This window comes from Schistocerca nitens, chromosome 5, assembly GCF_023898315.1.
Source record: "Schistocerca nitens isolate TAMUIC-IGC-003100 chromosome 5, iqSchNite1.1, whole genome shotgun sequence".
NCBI lineage: Eukaryota > Metazoa > Arthropoda > Insecta > Orthoptera > Acrididae > Schistocerca > Schistocerca nitens.
In genome coordinates this window covers 413,304,164-413,330,498 of record NC_064618.1, presented here as the reverse complement: position 1 = coordinate 413,330,498, position 26,335 = coordinate 413,304,164, and the positions used below count along the sequence as shown (strand labels likewise).

Here is a 26,335-nt window from a genome sequence, read left to right as displayed (position 1 = left end):
TAGTCAGGATTGATACTCAAATATTTTTACTGTCACAACTGTTTTAAATGATTTACTGTCAACATGGTTTATGTGCCATATGTTACATTTATTTAAATCGAGGGTCCACTGCCACTCTGCACACTGCCAATCCTTTGCGGAACTTCCTGGATTTTGCTACAGTTTTCTGGTACTGAAGCTTTCCAAGGTACATCATCCACAAACAGCCTCATCGAGCTTCCAGTAGTATCTAGCCTCTGAACCACACCCAAGGTAACTTTTGCATATGGTGGTATTGCCCCATTAGGAACAATATGATGAGTTGTATCTGTTAGGAAATTCTTAACCCAGTCTTGAAGCTGGTCTGATTTTCCATTGGCTCATATTTCGTACTAAAAAGCAGTGTAGAAAGTACTGAATGCCTTTTGCAAGTCAAGGAACCCAGTCTCAACCTTTGCATCATTATCTGTGGCTCTTTAGATCCCATGGACAGACAGAGTGAGCTGAGTTTTACAAGATCTTTGTTTGTAGATATGTTTTCTTCAAAAACGTCATAACACAAGCATAAAATATGTTCCATAAGTATGACACTAAATGACAGCAGCAGATCTACAACTACATGCACCAATCCAACAACTCTTTTTAAAATGGCAATGGCCTGTACCTCTTTCCTATCACTTGGAAACATTTATGCTCTAATAACCTACAATATTCTGCTCGTAATCTGTAGGGATTCATACAGGTGTACTTCTCTACTGCTTTAATTACAATTTGATTTTCTATTCTGTAGTCATTTGCCTCAATGTAAGTCGTTCCAGCATTCATGCAATGATTGAAAGCAGAACGATGATCCGCAGTGAAATAATTTGAGAAACCTGACTTCAGCATTTCAACCCTTTCTCTATAATACCCAGGACCCCGTGCACGGAAAGCGAGAACGCTACCGCAAGACGACGAGCTGCGGACTCTGTTAACTGAATTGAAAAGTTCAGGTCTTAATTACCACAAGATCTAACACATCGTCCTAATAATGCAGTTGTGTATTTAAATCGGGGACCTAGAAAAGATGGAAAGGTTTTGTCCCGCCATAGCCCTCAGTGGTTCACAGCCCCACAACAGAGCAATTATGGTGAATTATGGTGTACGCGTACGTGGAGACAGTGTTTGTGCAGTAATCGCTGACATAGTGTAACTGAGGCAAAATAAGGGGAACAAGTCCACATTCGCCGAGGTAGATGGAAAACCACCTTAAAAATCATCCACAGGCCGGCCAGCAGACTGCACCTTGACACTAATCCACCGGGTGGATTCGTGCCAGGGACCGGCATGCCTTTTCGATCAGGAAGCAGCGTGTTAGACCGCATGGCTAGCCAGGCGGACCTATAATGCAGTTGCTTAACTATTTGAAGCAGTTTTCAGATCAGCTGTAAGATGAAGCATAGCATATCAAAAGATCCCTCCCAAAAGGCTGTTATTAGTACCCAAGTTAGTGTCCAGACACTCATGTATGAGACAGAAACAAACTGTGGGTAGTAAAACAAAAGTGCTGACCTCCATTTTCAAATGTTACCTTTGTAATGGATCTGGGAGATGTTATTTTTTTTACTGTATTTGTCGATACCAAATTGTAAATTTTTTTTTTATACTTTTTGTCAGAATTTATTGTAATTTGCCTTATTATATGTTAATTTACTTATGTTTTTGAGAGTGAAAGCATATTGATTACTATTAGTAAATGTATCGAAGAATAGCAAAGAGACTGATTACAAGTGGAAGCTTGTGATGTTGTGTAAAATATCTTTGACGCTGGAGTCGTCTTTGACTATAGTCAGTCGGCAGCTAACTCTTGGTGTGTGTTGACGGAAGAACAATGTGAAGGTCGCCGTCATAAATAATTTTAAATTATGTTACTATTTTTTTTATTAACCATAAAAAAAGAAACTACATTTGAAGAAAAGGTATTTGAAACACCAAAATGAGGCAAACACGTTGAACCACGTCTTTTCTGCAGCCGACAAAGATGCATTGTGGAATCATACTTAGACAACTGAAGCCAAGACTAATATCGCCTTGCAAACGTCTAACGGAAAAGGTACTGTCACGAAATATGGCAAATTTAAGTACATAAAAAATAGTGACTAATATTTCAACTGGTGTCTTAGTCGGGATACAATATTTCAACTGGGGACTGTAGCCGGGATATTGTGTTCACGAGATCTTCAACAGTGCTACGAGGAAGAAAATTTTTGTGTGTTAATACCAGTTTCTTCAGAATGTGTGTTACAGTATTTGTGTTCATCGGGAAGTAAAAGTTTTGAGAAGAAATGTTTCAGCAAAAAATATAATTTTCGACAGAAGAAAATACTTCAAGAATTTTGGTCAACAATCGCATGGATGGAAAACGTGGATTTGCAACAGTAGAAGAGTGTTCCAGATAAGTCACGAAACCCTCGTATTTTGTTAAAACAATATTTTTATCTTGTTTTGTATTGTTGTGTATAAATTTTTGTTCTTCACAATGACTTATGAGATTTTCGAGAGTATTGTGCCTAAAGTAGAAAGTAGTAATTTAATAGACTTCGAAAATCAGGACAGGTCAAATGAAACAGAAAGAACCGATCAATTTGATTTAAAAAGTTTTCTTGTAAATTTCACGAAAGAAATTAAACAATCAGTTGAAGACAATAAGACTTACTGGGATGAAAAAAGTGATAACATTTTCTTGCAAGTCCAAGCAGTCAATACCCAAGTGGGTGATCTTTCGAACAGAGTTGGCAGTGTTGAGGAAAAAATTGAATCTGTGGAAGCAAAAGTAAATGAAATTGTGCTAAATTGAGCGGTGAAATGAATACTGTAAAAAATGAGTTACTGGTAGATAGGGAAAGAAATTTAATTGAATTTAATGAGATAAAAGGGGAAATTAAAAATTTGGATGAGAACACAAAAGTTTTAGCAAAAAATGTACAACAAGAAACTGACAATCGTTTGGTTACTCTAGAAAAAAAAAATTGAGTGCAATGATTTAGAAAACAAAAAAATCTGTCAGAGAACTTAGCGAAAAACTTGAAAGTTTTAACATTGAATTTCAAAGCAAAAATCACAATGTTAACACACGCAATCTTGTATCTAATATTCCAGTGAAGCACTTTTCGGTAGATGGACCCTTACATCCCGTTGATTTTATACAGTATTGTAAGGATTGTTTTTTACCTCACTCACCAGCTGTTATGAAAATTAAATTTAAGAAAAAATTCTTGGAAGGGGAAGCTTTGACTTGGGCAAACCAGATTGTAACTTTGGGGATGACCTTTTCAGAATCTGAATCAAAATTTCTGGAAAATTTTTGGGATGATCTTAAACAAACAAGAATCAAAAGTGAATTTTTGAATGGGAGAAACTATAGAGAATCAGATGGGAACATGAAACAATTTTGCAAAAGTGAACTTCAAAAACTTATTCATTTAACAAAACCTTTGGATGACTTGATCAAAATTGATACCTTAAAGAGAAGATTGCCATCAGCAATGCAGTTGAGTTTAGTTCATTGTCCTGATAGTAATGTAGAGCAGTTTCTCAATTATATTGAAAAGTTGGATAGGGTAACAACAAGAACACACAGTGGGTTTACTCAGAAAGGTAATGGTCAAAATTGGGGAAATGACAACTTTCAAAAAAGGGAACAAAACAATTATCATGGTGTCAGTCAAAATTCATGCGGATATAACAATTTTCAAAAGAGGGACCATAATTTTTATCCAAAACAAGAACAACATTTTCGCGGAAATAATCAACAAAATAGAGAACACTTTGGGGATCAAAATCACAGAAATTTTGTTAGAGATCAGTACAATAGAAACTACCAACAATCAGGTAATGTTTGGCATAGGAATGGGAACAGAAATGTTGATCAGAGACATTGGCAGAACCACAATCAGCAGTTCAAACAGGAACCGGAAATAAAAAACGAGTAGACGCCCCCTTGAAGGTCCGCAAGGTTGAGGCAGAAGGTGAGCATGATGAAAGGACCAATGGATGTGACTATCATAAACCCAAACATGACAGTTCCAAACCTAAGCTATCACATGAGGTCATTAGTTGTTACTTATTGAAGAAATTTCAAGAGGAAAATAATGATGATAAAGATAACATTTTCAGTACACAAGAACATACAGTAGATAAAAGTAATTGTGATTCATTTAATTTAACAGAGTTTTACACTTGGGCAGAAAAGAACAACACTTTGTCAGATGATGTAATTTGTAGTAGTTCAGAGATGTGTGTGAATGAAAGAGAGAATGCATGCTGTGAGAATGAAAATGTTGGTGAAAGGGATCTGGTAACTTTAGAAAAGGGAAATAATATTTTGGGGGATAATTTGAATGTGTATGATCTGAATATGTGTAATGATAATGATGTTGATGATAAAGTTGATAATAATGGTAATGGTATTGATGATGATGTTGAGGATAGGTATTTCATTAGTTTAAATAGGGAGTTGGGTATACACATGGTTGAAAATGGATTAAATAGTGAGAATATTATAGAAATTCCCAGGGATGTTACCAGGATGAATAAAGCTCACAAGCTGGATGTATGTGAAAGTGTGAATTTTTATGTTATTGGTAAAGAATCTGACTACACAAATAACGATGACACATGTATACCTTCTAGCCTAAGTGAAACTTTTACAGATACTAATGATATACACACATTTCTTATGAATATATGGCTGAACAGTGAAACTATTTATTTTGACAAGAACTTTAGAAAGATGCTTATTAATGTATGTGAAACTGTATGTCCTGAGTGGTGGAAAAAGATGAGATATTTTATTTTTGAAAAGCTGAAGGATAAGTACTTCAATAGTATACAATGGGATTTGGATGAAAATTCTTGGCTATTTGAGATAATAGAGAGTACTAATGACAATTTTGTATCTTGTGTAAATTTTATAACTGTGACAAATAATACATGTAATGATATACCATATGATTCTGATAAGTATAGGTTTGGGGAAATTGAAAGTGATTTATTACATGAGGATACAGGTTCTGAGAAAAGTGATCAATTTTGCAGTCCTTATATAAAAGTTCAAATTGGGTCATGGATTGGTAAATGTTTAATTGATACAGGAAGTGAGATCTCGGGAATATCTGAAAGGTTAAGCAAGAAATTGAAAGTGGGGAAAGATTATGTTGAAATGCCAGTTGTTGGGGTAAAGATAAAAGGTGCTACTGGGAAGAGCAGCAAATTGGTAAAAAGCCAGGCTTTAGTGACATTTTTAATTGAAGGCAAGTTGTTCACACATGGATGTTTTGTAATTCAGGAATTTAATGAGGATTTTCTTTTGGGTATGAATTGGATAGTAAAAGTAAATACAGCATTTGATTGGGTTGGAAGAAAACTTTTGATAGAAACTAGTGAAAGGGAATACATTCAGACAAATTTTGTGAACACACTTGGTGATCAGAGTAGTGGAAATTTTGACAGTATCAATTTACTAAAAGAAAATAGATTGGAGAATATTGAAACTCATAGATTTGATACTGATGAAGTTGAATTTGGGAATTTAGTAAATTTGAAAATTTCAGAAACACAAAATTTATCTGGGGAGCAAAAACAACAGTTAGAAAATCTGCTGTGGGAATACAGTGATGTTTTCAGTGACATACCTGGTAAGGTAAAGGGTTATCAGTGTGAGCTTCAGGTAAAACCTCATGAACCATTTTTCATAAAACCATACAGTATTGCAATATCAAAAAGACCTGCTGTTGAGAAAGAGCTGAAAAAGATGGAAGGATGTAATATAATAGAAAGGAGTATCAGTGCATATAATAATCCTCTAGTAGTAGTTTCAAAAAAGATGGTGGAGTAAAAGTATATAAACAGAAATCATAATTTCAAAAATTTAAATAACCTATTATCATCTAAAACAAAAGTCCTCCACTGGAATATGCTTGTTAGAACAAAACTGCCTGTACAACCAAGTATGTATATTTGCATGTATAAATTAATAATTTGAAGTCACATGTTAATTGAAACAGATGAAAAAAACACTGTTGTAACAAAGAATGAGAGAAAGATTTATTTTTACTTTTTTACAAAAAAAAAAGTCTCCATAGTGAGCATTTCTGAATTTTTCTAATTTTTGGAAGCTAAGTCTTCCCTGTGGGTGAAGGCATGCATGTGAGGACATGCATGCAAAGGTATAAGTTTCAAAACCAATTGTAGATAAAGCCTCATGATATATGAGCAGTTTATTGTTGTTTATACTCATATTGTGGGGAGCAAAAGTACTCTTCACAAGAATGTGACTTGTAGTAATACTGTAGTAGAGAGGCAAGTGTACATAAATAATTGCAAAAAATTTAGATAATACTGATGTATCTTTAGCTGTACTATAAGAAGAAAATCATAAGCAAAAAAATATACAAAAGAAAAAAAACATGAATAAAAAAATAATAAAAAAATCAAAGTAAAAAATATATATATAGATATAAGGCAAATATATAAAAAAACACTACACTATATATGTCCAGTATCATTTTTACTGTTACAATATGTAAGCATAATGAAATTAACATTAATATAAAAAAAAATTTAAATCTTATTCTAGGAAATGAGTTTTACCTTCCTATTATTTTCAATCTGTATGCTGTATGTTAGAATATTTCTCATGTATGTTTTATACCATGTATATTTGTCATGTCAAATAATTTCTTTTGTGTATGAGATTGATGGGGTAGTATCATTGCAACAACAGCCAGTAACAAGTCCACAGATTCAAAGAGTCCAAATTTGGAAGAGGTTATCAGACTGCATCATTAATGTACTAATTGTGTAATACAGATCCATTACTGAGTGTGGTTGGGATTTTGTTGTATATGTCCATAACAACAAAAGCCTTGGGGAGCAGTTGTAATGGATCTGGGAGATGTTTTTTTTTTTTTTACTGTATTTGTCGATACCAAATTGTAAATGTTTTTTTTATACTTTTTGTCAGAATTTATTGTAATTTGCCTTATTATATGTTAATTTACTTATGTTTTTGAGAGTGAAAGCATATTGATTACTATTAGTAAATGTATCGAAGAATAGCAAAGAGACTGATTACAAGTGGAAGCTTGTGATGTTGTGTAAAATATCTTTGACGCTGGAGTCGTCTTTGACTATAGTCAGTCGCCAGCTAACTCTTGGTGTGTGTTGACGGAAGAACAATGTGACGGTCGCCGTCATAAATAATTTTGAATTATGTTACTATTTTTTTTTTGTATTAACCATAAAAAAAAGAAACTACATTTGAAGAAAAGGTATTTGAAACACCAAAATGAGGCAAACACATTGAACCACGTCTTTTCTGCAGCCGACAAAGATGCATTGTGGAATCATACTTAGACAACTGAAGCCAAGACTAATATCGCCTTGCAAACGTCTAACAGAAAAGGTACTGTCACGAAATATGGCAAATTTAAGTAAATAAAAAATAGTGACTATATTTTCAACTTGTGTCTTAGTCTGGATATAATATTTCACCTTACAAAGAAAAATCCAGGTATGCCATCCTAATTTAATTCTCACATCACTGCAAAGACAGATTATATAGATATTAGTGTCATCGTGTTGAGAAACAGTTAAAATGACAAAAACTAAATAAAGCCGCAGGGCATGATGGAATTCTTGTCAGACTCTATACCAAATTTTAACAAAAATGTACCTACGTTTCTTAAGCAAACAACCATGTCCAGCTGTCGGAATAAAGCACAGATCACAACCCTCTACAAGAAGGGTAACAGAACTACCACAGAATGTCATTGACATGTGTTTCTTGTAGAATCTTAGAATATATTCTGAGCTCAAACATAATGATGCATATACAACAGAAAGACCTCCTTTATACCAAACAGCATGGATTTCTTAAACACTGATCATGTGAAACCCCACTCACACTTTTCTCATATGACATCCTGAAAGCCATGGATCAATGCTTACCGGTGGATATAGTACTTACTGATTTTTTTTAAAATCATCTGACTCTGTACCATACCTACATTTATTATCAAAAATATGATCATATGTGGTATAAAATGAAATTTGTGATTGGACTGAAGATACCTTGGTAGGTAGGATACAGAAGGTCAGCCTGGATGGGGAGACACTGATAGATTAAATAGCTTACGGTATGCCACAGGGAAGTGTTTTGGGACTTCTGTTGTCCATGTTCTATATTAATGACCGTGTACATAATATTAATAGTAACTTCAGACTTTTCGCAGTTGATATGACTATGTATACTGAAGTACTGTCAGTAAAAAGCTGTATAAATATTCAGTCAGATCTTGATAAGACTTCAAGGTGGTGCGAAGACTGACAATTTGCTTCACATGTTAAAAAATGTAAAATTGTGCACTTTTTTTTAAAAAAAAGAGAGAGAGAAAGAAAAAAGGGGAAAAAACACAACAGTTTTGATGAGTCACAACTTGAATTGGTCAACTCATACAAATATGGATGTAACCATTTGTAGGGATTTGAAACAGAATGTGCACATAGAGCCAGTCATAGGTAAGGCATGTGAGAGAATTCTGCTCACAAAACACTCGTCCAACCAATCCAGTCAAATGTGACTGAGAATGGAGAAAATTGAGTTTTGCGCTGTTATTAAACATTTTTTTGAAGGGGTGGGCTGCCATAAAAATCAAAACATAATTGTATGAAGTTTACAGGGACTCTGCACCACCATTGAAGACCATTTACTTTTGGGTGAATGAATTTAAACATGGATGGACAAGCACTGAAGATGAAGCGCGCTCTGTCCATCCAATTGTCACAACAAGGGAAACTACTGACAAAATCAATGGTATGGTAATGCAAGGCCTCCAAATAAAAAATTTTGAGGTTGCTGAGACTGTAGGCATTTCAACTGAATGAGTGCATAATATCCTGCATGTAGAATTGGCTATGAAGAAACTGTGGGGGAGGTGTGTGGCATGATTGCTTACTGTCGATGGGAAACCTGGACAAAATGGCAGTCAAAACAATCAACAAGGGCTGGTGAAAGTGCACCAAAGAGGGCAAAGACCATATCATCAGCTGGTATGGTGATAGACACCGTTTTTTGGGATTCCCAAGGGATCTCATTATAGAGTACTTGAAAAAAGGCAGAACTATAACTGGACCCTGTTATGCTTCATTGTTGGATTGTTTGAAACTTGTGTCTGTTGAAAAAGAGACCAAGGTTGGTACATGAAAAAGTAGTCTTTCACCAGGCAGAGATGTATGAGCAGGTTGCAGTAACACAAAGCTGCATATCATCAGGTTATTTGGTATGTCCTTGTAAACAGCGTCTTTCAGCTTTCCCCAAGAAAAATCAAGGGGAATGGACTGGACAAGGTATAGATCCTCTGCATCTAATCCAACGATTTGGAAATAATTCATGAAGACATGCTGTAGTACTTCATACACTATGGGCTGGACAGCCATCATGTTGGTACTACAGGTACCTCCTAGTCTGCAGAGGAACCTCTTCTAGCATCTGTGGAAGATGGTCTGTTATGAGGCTGCAATACTTGTGCATGTTCAACATTCTGCCTATGAAACACGAGCCTACAAGCTGATGGTTCACTATCCCACAATACATGTTTACACTCCATGGACGCTGACGCTCCACCTGATGAAACCAACGGGCCAGTAGTGCATGTTGAGGTGGTTTACCTGGTCATGATTGGTAAATGTTGCTCCATCACTAAGCAAGATATGTGATCCAGCCTGTCTTAATGCCTGTGTACAAAAGTTAACACCATTCTCATAACTGTTCCTATGTAGCTCTTGATGGAGAGAGATGTGATAGGGATGGAACCTATGTCAATGGAGAATGTGTAGGTCACTTCCCTGACTCGTGCTGCTTCCTTGTGCAACTGTGCAGGAGCTAATGTGTGGATCAACTGCAACAGCAGCAAGAACATTAATTTCCTCCTTTTCTGTCATCATTTATTTTTTATGTTACATTTTATAGGTGTTACACTACCACTTTCACACAACTGGCTGAAGAGGTTGATAAATAACAGTTGAGATGGTTGATGTCTATCTTGCCACATACACCATACAAGAACAAACTGCATTCTTCCTATTCTCTCCATACACTATGTGCATGTTGGCTTTTTCTGCATTGGTAAACCACATCGTCCACTCACAACATACTGCTTGGACTGTCACATATCAACTGACCAGCAAGTCACAATGCAATCAAGGGACACATAAGCACACTTTAAGCAAGCATAACAGCATTGTACCTGTGAACTATGGAGGTTGAATGGCACAAACAAATGTCTGTGTGGAAACTTTGCACAATACGATATCTTGTAAATGACTTGCACTAGACTCCTGCAATGAACACCATTGACATTCTAATATACCCTACTTTTAGTTTGTTAGTGTCAACAGGTACTGTTCCATTTAAAAAAAAGAGTATGTTTGTACAAAAAATACTCTTTCTAAGTATTATTAAAATCAAAACTGGATAACAGTATGAGCCCCTGACTACCAATCCATACTACGAACCACACATCAACAGCACTTTCCATTTCTGCAATATTTGCAGTGCAAGTTTTTGGTGATTCATCCTGTATATTTAAAATTACATTTAGGATTTTGCTGTTACTCCCTCCTGTTGACTAGCTTTCTGTGGCTAATACTACTATGTAAACTGTTGCATGTAAGAAGTGAGACTAATTCTGGGACCTTACCATGGACACCCCTGCAGTTAACAAATACCACATGAATGTGTTCTCTTTCTCATTTGCAAGAAATGTAGTCCTCTGTAGTTAATGTAACTGTTCTTCTAAACACAGCATGTACACCATCACTGAGACTACTGAGGTGTTCTTCTAATCTAAAAAAACCTACATGTGCTTGCCACACATACATCTGCTACATGAGAGCTTAATCCCTGAGCGGTCCTTACAATTCCCTGCCTAATAATGGAGGCAGTAAGAAACTGGCTAGATCATGCACAGAGGAGGGCACATCAGCAGCAGAGTTTCTAGAGGTTTCCAGTGGCACTGGAGATACCACGGCTTCCGTAGCAGGAGGGTCAATGACACTGCAGATTAGAGCAGCTGCTTGAAGCCTGCTGACTAGGACTAACACTGTTCCTAGCTGTTCCCGGGCAGCAATCTGTTCCCCTTCTGTCTTCACACAATATGCACAGTCTTTTTTTCAATTCCTTACAATGCAGGACTGTATAGTAGCACAAAAGAATGCACTAATGCAACAACTCAGAGCCCAACTGAGAAACTACAAGAGATCACAACCAGAGTTCATACCACGTAACTGTTTGGCTGTAGGCAACACAAAGTTACATAGATAAAATTACAATCTACAGTGAAAAAGTACGTTGTGTGCAATTAATGCAACAGGAATTACTAACTGTGACAAGAGGATAGTTTCTATTACCAAAACATCTAGTAATACTGACACAGACGCATTTGCAGCCTGCAGTCTTTCATTAGCCAACATGAAATAACCGTATATCCATTCATTTGTTGTTAGTTATCTAAAACAAGTTTGCAGTATAGTGCTTAGATATCTGTCAGAAGTTACTGTCCAGTGAAAAAACGCTGGTCCAATAATTCATGTTTCAATAACTGCACAACACACCCACATAATGCAGAGGTTCTTGATATATCATGATTTTCAGAACTATAATATTAATTGTTCCAAGTTAATACACCACAACAAATTAAACCACACTTCATCAGAAAAAGAACATCTTACAGGATCAATTTCTCCAACATGCACAGACTGCAATATCCAGTTTCAGTACCTTCGTGCCACGCAACAACAATTAAACTTGTCAGTAGATCCACTTTGGTTTCTTCGTGAAGTTCGAACCTGAGTTTGTGTACAGCTCTGTGAGCAGATGCTACTTACATACACAGCCTGAAGTGCTAAACAATGCAAAAAAAAATTCAGATTTCCTCCCAAGCCCATTCCTGGCTCGCCACCATTAAAAACAATATGCCACCTCCAGAGTTTGAGGAATGGACCAGGACATCATCAGCGATCAGCACCAGCCTCCACAGTATTTGGTTCCCATGTAACATGGGACACAGTGCTAGTGTCATAACCCTAATAACCTTATGCCTTGTACTACTATCCACAGTACATCTTGCCACAATCAACCTCATGAACAATCACCTACAAAACCATGAAAATCCCAATTAGGGACAAAGATCCACCAACAGAACTGAACATTATTAAAAACCAGCTGCAGTACCTAGTGTTTCCCATGATATCTGCCAAGCAAAGCAACTGGCTCTGTGCCTTGTTAGTAGTCATAGCAAATGCAAGTGCATGGGAAACTGCAATCACTTTAAATCGAAGGGCATATTTGAATCAACGGAATGAATACATCTTCACCTGTATGAAAAGACAATTAGTTGGCCATCTGTTGTTAAATCCTCCAATAAGTACCTCATTGTGTTCCTGGAGAATTTGTCTTCTATCGTCTTGGCTCCATTTTTACTTTTTCAAGTACGGGTAGCACAGCTTGACCTGTTTGAACAGTTTACGTCACCATTCGGAAAACCTCAGATTCTGTTTGATCTCCTGATCGGCTTGTGATCTAGTGACTTTTGATCGTACTATCTCTACAATCTGCATTAGTGTTTGTATGGCATTTTGGATTTTAATAATAAAAATAACTGTGAAACACAGACTAAAACATTTTTTAGAGGTGAATGTCACTTGCAACAACAGAAACTAATCAATAAATAAGAATTTCCAATCATTTTCTACTAATGAAAACTACTGCACACAATTACTACAATGAAAAAATTCTTCAAAATTAATTTCAGTGTTAAAAGTTAGCAAAGCTATGTTTTGCAGTTATGCATGATGGTGCACATTTTTCAAAACTACTAAAAATATATTTAACAAAACATTAACTCAGCAATAGATTAATACTGATATAGTTTGACACCCAACACTAAATAAGCAAAAAATAAAAAGTTATACAAACCACGTGTTTCACTGGAGGAACGGTGTTGATGAGGTGAAGATCCCAACTTAGTTGGAGTCGGAACTTGACAGGAACTTAGTGCTTCTGCAGACAATTCTTTGAGGCAATCACTTGAATGCCCCCTTGAATGACGAGGTGAGATCAATTTCAATGGAGTTTTCTTCCCATTGTGTGTTAAACTGTCCTGAAATAGCCCAATTACATAAACTGAAACAAATTACCCAACCAGAAAAAAGTTATATGTAAATTCCACCCCCCCCCCCCCAGCCTCTACCCTCTTGTTGCCCCCCCCTCCCTCCCACTCCCACCACCACCACCACTGTGTACCCCAATGCTCACTGTCCTTACTGTGGGCGACAATTAAAACCTCACTATTAACAATGCCATACAGAAACTTTATATACAAGGGCTATTCAGAAAGTAGGGAACGTTTCCATCTGACACTGCTAGGCATGCGTCGATCGCGTATATTTTGGTATGTGCATGCTCAGCAGCTCAGTCGGCATCCATCCGTGACAGCAGGAACGTCTCTGCGCGTCTGGTTTTAATAATAAAAATAACTGTGAAACACATACTAAAACATCTTTTAGGGGTGAATGTCACTTGCAACAACAGCAACTAATCAATAAATAAGAATTTCCAATCATTTTCTACTAATGAAAACTACTGCACACAAATTATTCAGTATTCAAATTTGAAATGTGCGCTGCAATCGAAAATCCCACCAGTTGTGAGGTGCGGTCTGTGATATGGTTTTTGTTGGCAAAAACCTAAAACCTATAGAAATTTATTGTGAACTGTGTGAAGTGTATGGAAACAACGTAATGAGTGAATGTTCCGTCCGGAAGTGGTGCATTCACTTTAAAAATGGCCGAACCAATGTTCATGTTGAAGAGAAGAGTGGACACCCGAACATTGTGACTGACGGATCTTGTCGCTGAAGTTGATGAAACGATTTGTGAAAAATGTCATTTCACAATAATGGAGCCTTAGAAGAACAGTTCAAACAAACGGCAAGGAAAGCTGACATCCAAAATTTTGTTTTTGCATGACAATGCCCAACCTTACACGGCCAACTGCACTAAAGAACTCCTTAATTCATTCAAATGGGAAATTGTCCCTCATCCACCCAACAGCCCTGATCTTGAACCAGGGCGTGACTCACTGGCTGAAGTCTTAGGCGGCAGAATTTTACAACGAAGGTACTTCAAATCTTGTCCACCACTAGGGTAATTGCCTCAATGTGTTTGGTGACTATGTGGAAAAGTAGTATGTCAGTCGCTCTTTCAGATGTATATAATAAAATGTATTTCTTGTACTTAGTTTCTTTTTTAATGTCAAAATGTTCCCTACTTTCTGAATAACCCTTGTATAAAGTGATTCAAAAACAAACACTGTATAAATTGAACTCAAACAACACACACTAAAAAAATCTTAAACAAAAAAAATGTCATAAATATTGATTTAAGTATTAAATGGTTTAGTGTATTTGGAGACAGTGAATATCTGTATCTGGAAAAAGAGCTAGCACTTACAGTGAATCAGAAAAATGTTATAATAGGACAAATATACATCTGTGCTACAATAATATAATCAGATGAAACTGGAACTATGTAGAGGATTAATTTCTGATCACTTCAGAAACTGTAAAATTTTTGTGCGATTAGTGGGCTGAAGGCTGTGTAGGGAACTGTAAGAAACCAACAAATAAATAAAGTTGTGTAACACATTAGTCAAAATTATATTATTCAATATGGCATGTCTGCTACATCAAAGTTCCATATCTGGATCAAAACATTGTGCTCTGGGTTCCTGACATCGTCCACGAAGCATCATTGTCCACTAAAGTGTTTCAGCCTTAAATATTCCATTCCTATTATGCAGCAATTTTGACATCTCAGCGTATCTTTTCTATCCCCAATCAGAGTACAACAACAAGGCAAATGTGGTATCAACCAATGTAAGGCACATGTCTAAGTTCCTTGGCTGTGTGTATTTGAATAACAGCTGGGTACACTGCAGATTAATGTTAACAAGTGCCAATGGATTGATTACTGTAGCAAAGGCCTCTGCACTTCTCAGCTAGCAAATTGTTTATTTCTGTAAGTGCCAGTTATACAGTCTTGCAACAACAGTTCTGAGGTGTAGGATGTTCCGTCTCAGCCCACTGGGAGGCTTCACACTCTATATCTACTGTAACATTAAGAAACTTTTCAGTAGAAACGACTCATATGAAAAAATGAAAGGGCAGACTGATTAATGAAAATTGGATAATGCACAACAGAGGAATGAACAAGGAAATCGAACACTCCCGATTAAAAGAATACATTTCAGCATTAATTACTGAAAATGCAAAATTCGAGGTACATCTTGGTACAACTACTATTTCCTTTGCAGCTTTTCACATTGCACATAGATAAAAATCAAGCATGGATAGTAAATTTAATAAAAGATGTTGCAACATACAACCCCCCCCCCCCCCCTCTTTTTTTTTTTTTTTTTTTTTTGTACAATTGATATACAACATAATGCTGCAATGAAATAATGGAAAATACAGGTTGGAACAACAACAATATTATGAAAAGGATATATTGTTACTCACCATATAGTGGACATGTTGAGTTGCAGATAGGCACAACAAAAAGAATGCTAAAAGAGTAAGCCTTCGGCTAAAAGGCCTTCTTCTGAATTAGACAACATACATACACACATTCACAAAAACAGAACTCACACACAGATGACCACTGTCTCTGGCTGCCAACGCCAGAGAATGTGTGTGTGTCGTCTAATTCAGAAGGCCTTCTGGCCTAAAGCTTGCCTGTTGTTTTTGCTGTGCCTGGCAGCAAATCAGCCTCTTCATTATGTGGTGAGTAGTAATCTATCCTTTTCATAATATTGTCAAAATACTATAATTATTAGAAACCTGTGATTAATCACTGGTTGGGCAACTTCAAATAATGTCCATATGAGTAAATAAGATTCTCATCATAGTAGAAGCCAATTTCCAGCAAGATGAGAGAGATTGTCAGAAAAAATGAATACAATATTTTCTGTGAGTGTCCCTTGAAAAGGAGGCCAATCTAAGAATTAGGTGACACACAGGAAGCCTAATGAGGATCTGCAAGAAAACAAATTATCAGTAGAACACGAAGAACATCTATGACAGGAAGATTAAACAGTGGCCATATGTTCTTTCAAAACTGGTCCTAGAAAGGATACACCTAATATTGTCCCCATATGTTGGAAATAAGTCCCCAGTTATAAAATCAGCTGCTGGTGAAACATTGATTTTAAAGTGCTGGATGAAAATGACACCTGGTTGTATCTAAGTAATTCAAATGCTGTCATGTTGATCACACCATCACAGCTGAGTGCTGTAACTACAATTCAGTTTTGTTTAGTACAGTATTTTTCATGCTGAAATCCCCACTACCACCACTTCACTCTAAACAATTTAGATAACAATTAATTTGTAGGAAAGTTCTGGTAGAGTGTAAATACTTTAGAAGTAAAGGAGACAGCTCACTGAAAAGCAGAAGCGGTGTGTCATTAACAGCTAGCAGAAAGAAAACTGCCTAGCTTTCTAAGTAATACTTTCATGAGGTAGAGCACGCACGCACGAATGCGCCCACACACACACACACACACACACACACACACACACACACACAGATATACGACCCTATGTGGTGCCAGCTGGACATACAATGCCAGTGCTGCATTTCGACAGATGGGTTAGGTTGAGGTGAAGATTGTGTTGGGTAAGATGGGTAGAGGTAGAGAGAGGTGGGAAGCAGGAAGAGCGATTGGAGGCAGGTAGCCCGTTTGCCAGCTAGGAATGCAAGGGGAGGGGTGACAAGTGCACAGGCCAGACATGTAATGCATGGCTGTTGGAGCTGATGAGAACCGGCACATACTGAAGGTGATGTAGACACGTGAACTGACAGGGGGTGTTCCGTGACCAACTCACCCTATGCAACATTCTGGTCCATCCCTATGTCACTCCCAATCACCATCCCTTGCCTTTGGGATCATATCCCTGGGAAAAACCCAAGTGAAAGGCCTGCTCATTCCACCAAACACTTTTTCCTCCAGTCTTGTCACAGGCTTACCCTACCCATCAGAGGCTGGACCACCTGTGAAAGCCGCCAAGTCATATACCAACTCTACTAAAACCACGGCACAGATTTTTATGTTGCTATCACTTCCAACCAACTGCCGACAAGGATGAATGACCACCCTGTGGCACAACATTCTCAATTTCAAAGGTTGCTTCACAACCCAAGCCATTTGCATCCTTCCCTCCACCACCAGCCATTTGGAACCTTCCCTCTACCACCAGCTTCTCTAAACTATGCAGATGGAGTTATCCTTGCAACGCATACTTTGCTCCGACAATCGTCCTGGCCTCAATCTCTGGTAATCCACACCCATACATCACATGCCTAGTTTGTGCACATGGCATCTGCAAGTCCTCCTCGTTGCATTCCTAGCTGGCAAACCAGCTGCCTCCCTCTCAGCTGCTGACCACCCACCCGCAACCACTCTTCCTGCTTCCAGACTCACTCTCTCACTCTACCTGCCCCAGCCGACAATCCTCAGCCCATCCTAGCCCATCTCCCGAAATGCAGCATTGGTGTTGTATGCCCATCCAGCACCATGAAGGGGCACAGGCACCTATGTATGTGCATGCATGTATTTGAACACCAGCTCAAAAATGGATTACTCCAAAAGTAAGCAAGTTTTCTTTATTTTTCACGTGTGTCTGACAATGACTGAACGCAGCTGATCTTCGATGAGTAGGCTCCTTTAGAAGTGGGTTTTTCATGAAAGAACAGGTCCAAAGGAATGGTTCACTAAAGTGAACAGAATGACCAAGAATGACTTCTAAGGAATGGCAGTTGACCATTCACTGTTGTCGCAGCTGGTCTCATTCCCAGAATGGTCAATCTTCGTTCCCTGCAGCTGGTCTTGTTCGAGTGGGCTCGTTCCTTGTTCAAGTTGCTCCATTACTCATTCCTGCCTCAATCTTGTTTGGCCAGTCCCATTCTTCTTCTATGTTCCAGTTCTACTGTTCCTAGTTCAGTAGCACATCATCGGTTTTTTACTGCACTCACCAGTTCTCATTCTGTTTCAATCTGTTCCCAAAATCTCGCTGCCTGGTTCTTTCTATATTCTATTCAGTATCTACGATCGGTAATTTATAATTGAAACGTGTGTACGAACATTGTTGTGTGACACATTTAGCAGTTTTTAGGAAATTCACAAAAACTGTTAATTCCAGAGAATTATTGCAAAATAATAATGTAATAGCAGATATGTATTGTTTGTACATACAGACTGTTGAAAATACATCACTGAGCTTTCTTAAAATTGTGTGAAGCATAGCTTTTTTTTAAAAAATAAGTAAGCACAAAAATGGAAAAATGCTGTGTAGCAATGGATATACAGCATTATTCCAGATCACTCTATCCTCTGCTGTAATGATGAGGTTGCCTAGAATTCAAAAGTTGTAAGAAAGAAAATTATAACAATATACAAATTAATATTTATTGCAAACTGATTATTTTAGCCTTAAAAAGGTAATAGAACATCAGTTTGTTATCAAGTTGAGACACAAATCTGGGACATTAGACTCAGCTGTCACACTGCAAGTTTTCGTAAAAATGCCTGTATTTTGGCTTCATATACTTCATCTTGTCCAATAGGCGAATTGTCTTTTCCTTACAAAGTTTCAGTGCGCTAGCCCCCCCCCCCCCCCCCCCCACTGTACAGTGACCGAAAACCAGAACGCAATGCAAATTTTTACTTCATGTTCACAACCATGTTTCACAATACAAAGTCTTTCCCATGGACAAAGCACATTGTGATGAAGACATACGCTTATGCCTCAAGGATCTTCACTACATAGCTTCAACCAGACCACACCAGTAATTTTCAAAGAAAGTAGTATTTTGAAAACCAGCTCAGCGGATCCTTACCCTTTAAGTCTTCCATCATCATCTTCTGAATGGTCCGTTTTGAAGTACCAACAAAGGCCTAAGCAGTGCTGAGCTTCCTTTCTAAAGGAACTATAACTTTTTACATTTTCTTTCTTTCCTCGATCATTGTGAAATTCCTGTCCCAAGGTACAAAACTGTGACTCGACCATAAAAACTTTTTATGTATTTCTGTGAAGTACTTGCAGCTGACCAGTTAGAAATAAAGCATTAAAACTCTCCAGTTACTGTTCTGCCCGATACAGTGGTCAGACTATACAATCAGTTTGTGTTCCATACCTTCCTCAAGTGTCAGAAATTTAAGCAGACAGGAAACTATTTTGGCTGAATCTCTCCTTGCAGCGGATTCATCCCACAAACTTACCATGTTGTTTCCAGTACCGACATCATGAGCTGTGAAATTATATGACAACAGTAGTCTCTGGCAGAATATCTTGGAATGTGTCAATATAGGACAAAGTAAAACCTGTTGTAGGTCAGCACATATAACATGTGTATTGTTGTTGATTTTAGCCAAATCTGTATCATTTTTTAGCACTTTGTATGCTTGGTCTGCTTTTGCATGACACAACTGACTCTCAACTTCGATGTTGTGCATTTCTATTTCATCTGAAGCTGCGATCATAAACAATCAATACATTCTGCAGAGGTGGATATTGGGGTACAAACATTCTTTGGAGGATTTATTCCTGCTGTAATGGCTCATTTGCTTCGGGAAACATGAAATGTGTTCCCAAATCAGAGCCCTGTCATCACTTGATATGGAATCTGACCTACTAAAATGTTTTACTCAGCTGAGGTAATTCCACCTTTCAGTTTATGTTGAAGAGTCTGTATTTGTTGATGGGTGATTCAGAATATGTGAAGCAATGTTTTTTGACCAATTTCTTCTGACTTGACTCTGTATTTGAAAATAACTTGTTTCCGTGAAGTATGTCTGTCTTACCTTCCTTCCTTTCATCTGGCTGGGACGCCTATTTTCCAAGGAGTTTATCAAGCAAATGGACTGCCCATCACATGTCAAGGCATGATATTCTTCGTACAGCTTTAACGTGATTTCCAGATTTATATCCTTGCCTCCTTCTTTTGAACACACTTCTAAATAGCATACATGATCCTGAATCATTAAGTCAATATTACTACCTAATACTCAACTGAATTTATCATATTTCACATTCTCTTTTAATAATATAGCAGTGCTCGGAGTGTGTATTATATTTTTTCATCGATGATAACTTTAGTTAATTTCATTCACGTCACATGTTTTTACAGTAATGTTTTCAGAAAGCGGCACATATGCCACTGTTCGGGACACATGTGCTACTTTATAGACATACACCTTTTTACAAAACTTCTTCCAGTCACTTGCGTTGGAAGGTGCTTTGCAGGAACTACCTTTCCCTTTCATAACTTTTGTTCCAATCCAGCATCACAAAGTCTTTTTCCCTTATAATGACCTGCCAACTAATGAAGTTATGTTTTCCTTTACCACGTGTTATTTGCACATTCAAATAACTTGCAGTAAACATCATCTTGCTAAACTCTGCCATTCTTGTAACATACAGCATTGTTCATCGAGAGGTGGAAAAACTGTGTCTCTCCCCTCGGTGTCTAGTGCTGCCCTCGGATGGTAAACAGATTAACTATTGCAGCAGGTGACGCAGATTGCCGTATACAACATTACTTTATGCGACTCTACAAAATGTCTAAATGTGCTGTACAGTGTTATTCATGCACACACTTCAATTAATGATTAGTTTCTCTATGTTTGAATGGTGCTCATTAATTTAGAACCTTTCTATAATTAAAAAAAACTTAAGCTTACATAATACATGCATTTTTTTGTGCAACAGAGAAATCAGGTTATCTCTTCATCGTTTGTATCAACAGTATATCACTTGCTTATTACAAGGCATTTCTTCCCCCGCCCCCCTTGTTGGTTTTTTTACGTTTCATCTGCTCAATTCAATGATTAGTTTTTAAGGTAACTTTTCATCATTTTTTTTATTAAACTGTAATGTAAGATAGTTTATAGTTTATATAAAATTTCTGATTTTTGCATTTCTTCCAAAAATAAAACATGACACTTAGGTAGGCACTTATTTTTTGTTTTCCAAGTCTGGCTGTTTCTCTGTGGTGCCTGCTGGACCCTAGTTTGCTTCCTTTGTGTCATCAGGAAAAGGGGAAGGGGGTGCTTCTCCATTTGAAAAATTGTAGAATGGTATAAAATCATATTTACTTTTCACATAAAAAAATATTGTTCACAGGTACACTTTGTTACTTTCAAATGAATTAGTAATACCGTATTGCTCCATTGGCTTTAATAATACAACCTATGAACCTACTATTTACTAATAGTGTGAAGCAAATATGATGAGAATATCGGGCATTCTTTTAAAAATATTCTTCGATTAAGTCACTTTTCTTTTGCCCTGAGACCTTATGGGTACACTCAGACACACCTGAAGCATACATAGCCCCCCTCCCTTTTCTCTTTAAGGAAGTGTTCCATTACCTTGACATCTGCCTCACTCAAACAATTTATAACTTTTACTTTAGTAACTGAGTGTGCAGCATTGATAAAATCTTTATTCGCAGGCCACTGTCTTATGGAACACGTCACTGAAATAAAATCTGTTTAAAGGTATTCTAATTTTATTAGAAACAAATTGTTCAGTACCATTACTCATAATATTTGGTATTTCATCAATTTCTACTTGAATACCTGTGTATTTCCATCTGTTGGTTTAGCTTCACGATTTGGTGTAGATTTCATCTTTGCTTTAGAAGACTTAGGTGACAGAATAAGGAACAGGGACCATAAACGACTTTTTCAGTTTTTATAAAGCCACACTTGAGACATCACCATTGACGACACTATATGAGGTGCATGAGAAATGTAAAGAGACTGACAACACTGTGAGCGATCTGGCAACACGGTGTTGTTCTACTTGTGTAGACCAGTGAAGTCATCCCTTCTAGACACCCAGTCCGAGTTACAGCTCTGTACAGCCATCACATGATTTCTCAGAGCTCCATCAGTGAAGTTGTGTTTTTGTTGTGTGTTACGAAAGAGGAACAGTGGAATTTTGAGCAATGTTATGCCATTTAGTTTTGTCTTAATCTGGGGGAATCCATGAGTGTGGCCTTCGAAAAGTTGAAAGAGGCCTATGGAAACATTCCTTATCAAGAGCACAACTTTCTCACCGTCACAAACCGTTTTTGCAAGGCCAAGATCACGCTGAAGATGAACTTGGCTCAGAGAGACCTCCAACTTCAAAAACAGACAGAAACATCAAATATGTGCATGTTCTTGTGAGATTAAACTGACCTTTAACAATAAAAATGTTGTGTGACCTATTAAATACTTTCACCATACATCAAATTTTGACTGAAGATTTGCACATGCAAACAATTAGTGCCAAAATGGTGCCAAAAACCTCTGAGCAGAAGGACAATCAAAGAAATGTGTGCACTCATTTTCTTGATAGAGCTGCTGATGACTACGAATGGTTCAGTCACATGATCATAGGTGACGAATCCAGGGTTTCTGAGAATGGTCCCGAAACAAAGCAGCAAAATGAGGAGTGGAACACTGAGACCTCCCCTAAACTGAAAGAACCTCTAAGTCTCAAATCAAAGATCAAAACAATGCTGATTTGCTTTTTTGACCTTAAGTGTATCGTGTACAAAGAATTTGTTCCTCCATGACAAACTGTCAACCAAGTGTTTTGGAAAGGCTTGAAAGGCACAGGAAAAGGGTGAATCGATTGAGACCACAGACATAGCAGACATATGGATGCTGCACCATGGCAATGCCTAATGTCACATGACCACTTCCACCCTTCCACCATGGAATTTTTGACCTCAAAAGACATTTCTGTTATTCCACAGCACCCTTATTCACCTGATAATGAGTCCTTGTGACGTTTTTCTTTTCCCAAATTGAAAAATGTCTCAGAAGGATGTCATTTTGGGACTCTGGAGAACATTTAAAAGAATGTGACCAATATGTTAAAGGCCTTACCAGTTGAAGCCTTTCAATGCTGCAAACAAGACTGGGAACAATGACTCTGCTAGTGTATAGGTGCCAGAGGGAACTACCTTGAAGAGGACAATACTTTTATTTGACAAAATAAAATAAAAAATCAGTCTCATTACTTTTCTCACCTCCAAAAGAATTCTGAAATTCAAAAATGTTTCTCTGGCACCTGAAATGGCACAGAATCATGCTTCAACATACATAGTGGTAAGGAAAATACAAATAGAACAAACTGCTGTCTGTTCTTGTGGTCATAATTCAACTTCATCACAGAGCACAAATGTTTTCAATACACAAGTGACTTTTACTACCCGTCTTGAGTGATGGACCCTTTGATCCTCTACAGGATGGGAAGCTACTGCAGGAGATGGTTCTTCCCGAAGAAAGTTCACAATTAATTAAAAATCTATCAACAGAATCCTCTCATGTGCCTTATGTCTACAAAGTAAATAGAAGGTACCTTTTTTAAAAAAAATTTCAATCATAATCCACGCATCTCCAACAATCATTATGCTGCTGTGACAGAAACTAACGATTTAACTAAAAAGTCATTCAGCATAAATTTCATGGAGAACTTTTCCAGTCCTTTCCTGTCATAAGTAGTGGATATTTTCTCTTTTCTTTTCAAATATATTCATGAGTAAAATTTACATTTTAACTACATTAATACATAGTTAACTGAATTGTAGAATTTATATTCGTTTCATTCTCATCTTATTTAATGGCTGCCTGTGCTCATTCAGGAGTTCTCTTTCTAAAATAATTGATGATTGATTCCATCATGAACCTTGGGGCTCACTTCAACTGTTCGACTGTTGAGTGATCGAAACTGGTTATCTCTTGTAATTGTAAAGATCTTCAAAGCAATGACGTGTGCTGTGTCATCTAGCAACATTCTGGGGGGGGGGGGGGGGAGGGGGGGAATATATATATATATATATATATATATATATATATATATATATATATATATAGACAGAGAGAGAGAGAGAGAGAGAGGGAAACATTCCATGTGGGAAAAATATATCTAAAAACAAAGATGATGTGACTTACCAAACAAAAGCGCTGGCACGTCGATAGACACACAAACAAACACAAACATACACACAAAATTCAAGCTTTCACAACAAACTGTTGCCTCATCAGGGAAGAGGGAAGGAGAGGGAAAGACGAAAGGATGTGGGTTTTAAGGGAGAGGGTAAGGAGTCATTCCAATCCCGGGAGCGGAAAGACTTACCTTAGGGGGAAAAAAGGACGGGTATACACTCGCACACACACACATATCCATCCACACATATACAGGCACAAGCAGACATATTTAAAGACCGTCTTTAAATATGTCTGCTTGTGTCTGTATATGTGTGGATGGATATGTGTGTGTGTGCGCGAGTGTATACCCGTCCTTTTTTCCCCCTAAGGTAAGTCTTTCCGCTCCCGGGATTGGAATGACTCCTTACCCTCTCCCTTAAAACCCACATCCTTTCGTCTTTCCCTCTCCTTCCCTCTTTCCTGATGAGGCAACAGTTTGTTGCGAAAGCTTGAATTTTATGTGTATGTTTGTGTGTCTATCGACGTGCCAGCGCTTTTGTTTGGTAAGTCACATCATCTTTGTTTATATATATATATATATATATATATATATATATATATATATATATATATATATATTCCTGCTTCCTTTCACATATGAAGTTCCAACGATCTTACACCATACTATAGTTGCCATTGCTACTAATACAGTGTTTGTTTCTGATTTTAGTGTGCAGTTTCTCAGCCCGTGTTGAAAGTCGTGATTTTTCAAAACAAATCTCCACTTCCCACGCTAGTAATATGGCACTTCGATGTGTAGTTGATTTTCACAGCCACAAATTGCAAAACAAAGCTGTTAATGTTTGATACATGACAGTTTACTTCCAGTTATTTCATGCTGGTAATGCCCTCGCAAATATATATCATATTCTATAAATGAAGGCATTGTACTTGCTACAACTACAAAATGGTTCAAATGGCTCTGAGCACTATGGGACTCAACTGCTGAGGTCATTAGTCCCCTAGAACTTAGAACTAGTTAAACCTAACTAACCTAAGGACATCACAAACATCCATGCCCGAGGCAGGATTCGAACCTGCGGCCGTAGCGGTCTTGCGGTTCCAGACTGCAGCGCCTTTAACCGCACGGCCACTTCGGCCGGCGCTACAACTACAAGATTCCCTCAAAAGTGAATGACAACTGGGGTGATCCATACTGGTTCATAAAGAGGTTCCATAACCAATACTTCTGTTCAGCCTGCTCTGGCCTCTCTGAGCATGGTTTGCAGTGACTGTGATGTTTTCTGAGAATTTCTACTCGTCCAACCCCACTTCAGTTGGCCTCCATTCCATTTAGAAGTGAGCGGTGCAAAATCAAAATAGCATGCTCAATAAGATAAAAAAAGGAATGATGAGCAAGTAGAAATGAACGGTTTCCAAACAGGAACAATCACACCAGTGAATGAATTATCAAAGATGAATGCGTTTGCCCATGTCTAGCCTCTTTCAAAAATAAAGCATTTACAATTTAAAAAACAGGCTTGACATATCATAATATGTGAGATGGAAAGTGGAAAGGAACCTCTTGCCTGGGAGGTAAAATTTTCAGTACGAGCAAAAATGTTTGATAATGTCTAAAATATATATTTACCATAAAGATGACACATTAATTTGCGGACAGGGCAATTAAAAGACACTTACACACAAGCTGTTGGTCACAGCCTTCGTCAGAACAAGAAAGCGAAACACACGCCATTCATTCACACAAGCAAGCACACATGACCGCCAACTCTGGCAGCATGGACCACAATAAAATCTGGTCTGAACTGCTGGAGTTGGCGGTCATGTGTGCATGAGGTGTTCAAGATGGCTCTGAGCACTATGCGACTTAACTTCTAAGGTCATCAGTTGCCTAGAGCTTAGAACTAATTAAACCTAACTAACCTAAGGACATCACACACATCCATGCCCGAGGCAGGATTTGAACCTGCGACCGTAGCGGCTCCACACTGTAGCGCCTAGAACCGCACAGCCACTCCGGCCGGCGCATGAGGTGTGCTTGCTTGTGTGAATGAATTGTGTGTTTCTCTTTCTTGTTCTGATGAAGGCTGTGGCTGAAAGCTTCTGTGTAGTGTCTTTTAAATGTGTCTGTCTGCAACTTAACTGTCATCTGTATGGTAAGTAGCAATCTTTCTTTTCCTCCATTGTCAATATTACTGGTGTTTGCATAGTTTAAAATATATATTTTCTTTTTTTGTTTACTGTAGTAAT

General features: G+C 37.6%; 1 protein-coding gene across 1 annotated transcript in view; it reads right to left on the bottom strand.

The window, feature by feature from the left end:
- LOC126260190 (uncharacterized) overlaps nucleotides 1-26,335 on the bottom strand; it is a 101,589-nt gene that overhangs the window by 8,467 nt on the left and 66,787 nt on the right. The window contains exon 6 of the mRNA XM_049957467.1: nucleotides 12,995-13,178. Coding sequence (XP_049813424.1) covers nucleotides 12,995-13,178 — 184 coding nt within the window. The remainder of the gene's footprint in view (nucleotides 1-12,994; nucleotides 13,179-26,335) is intronic.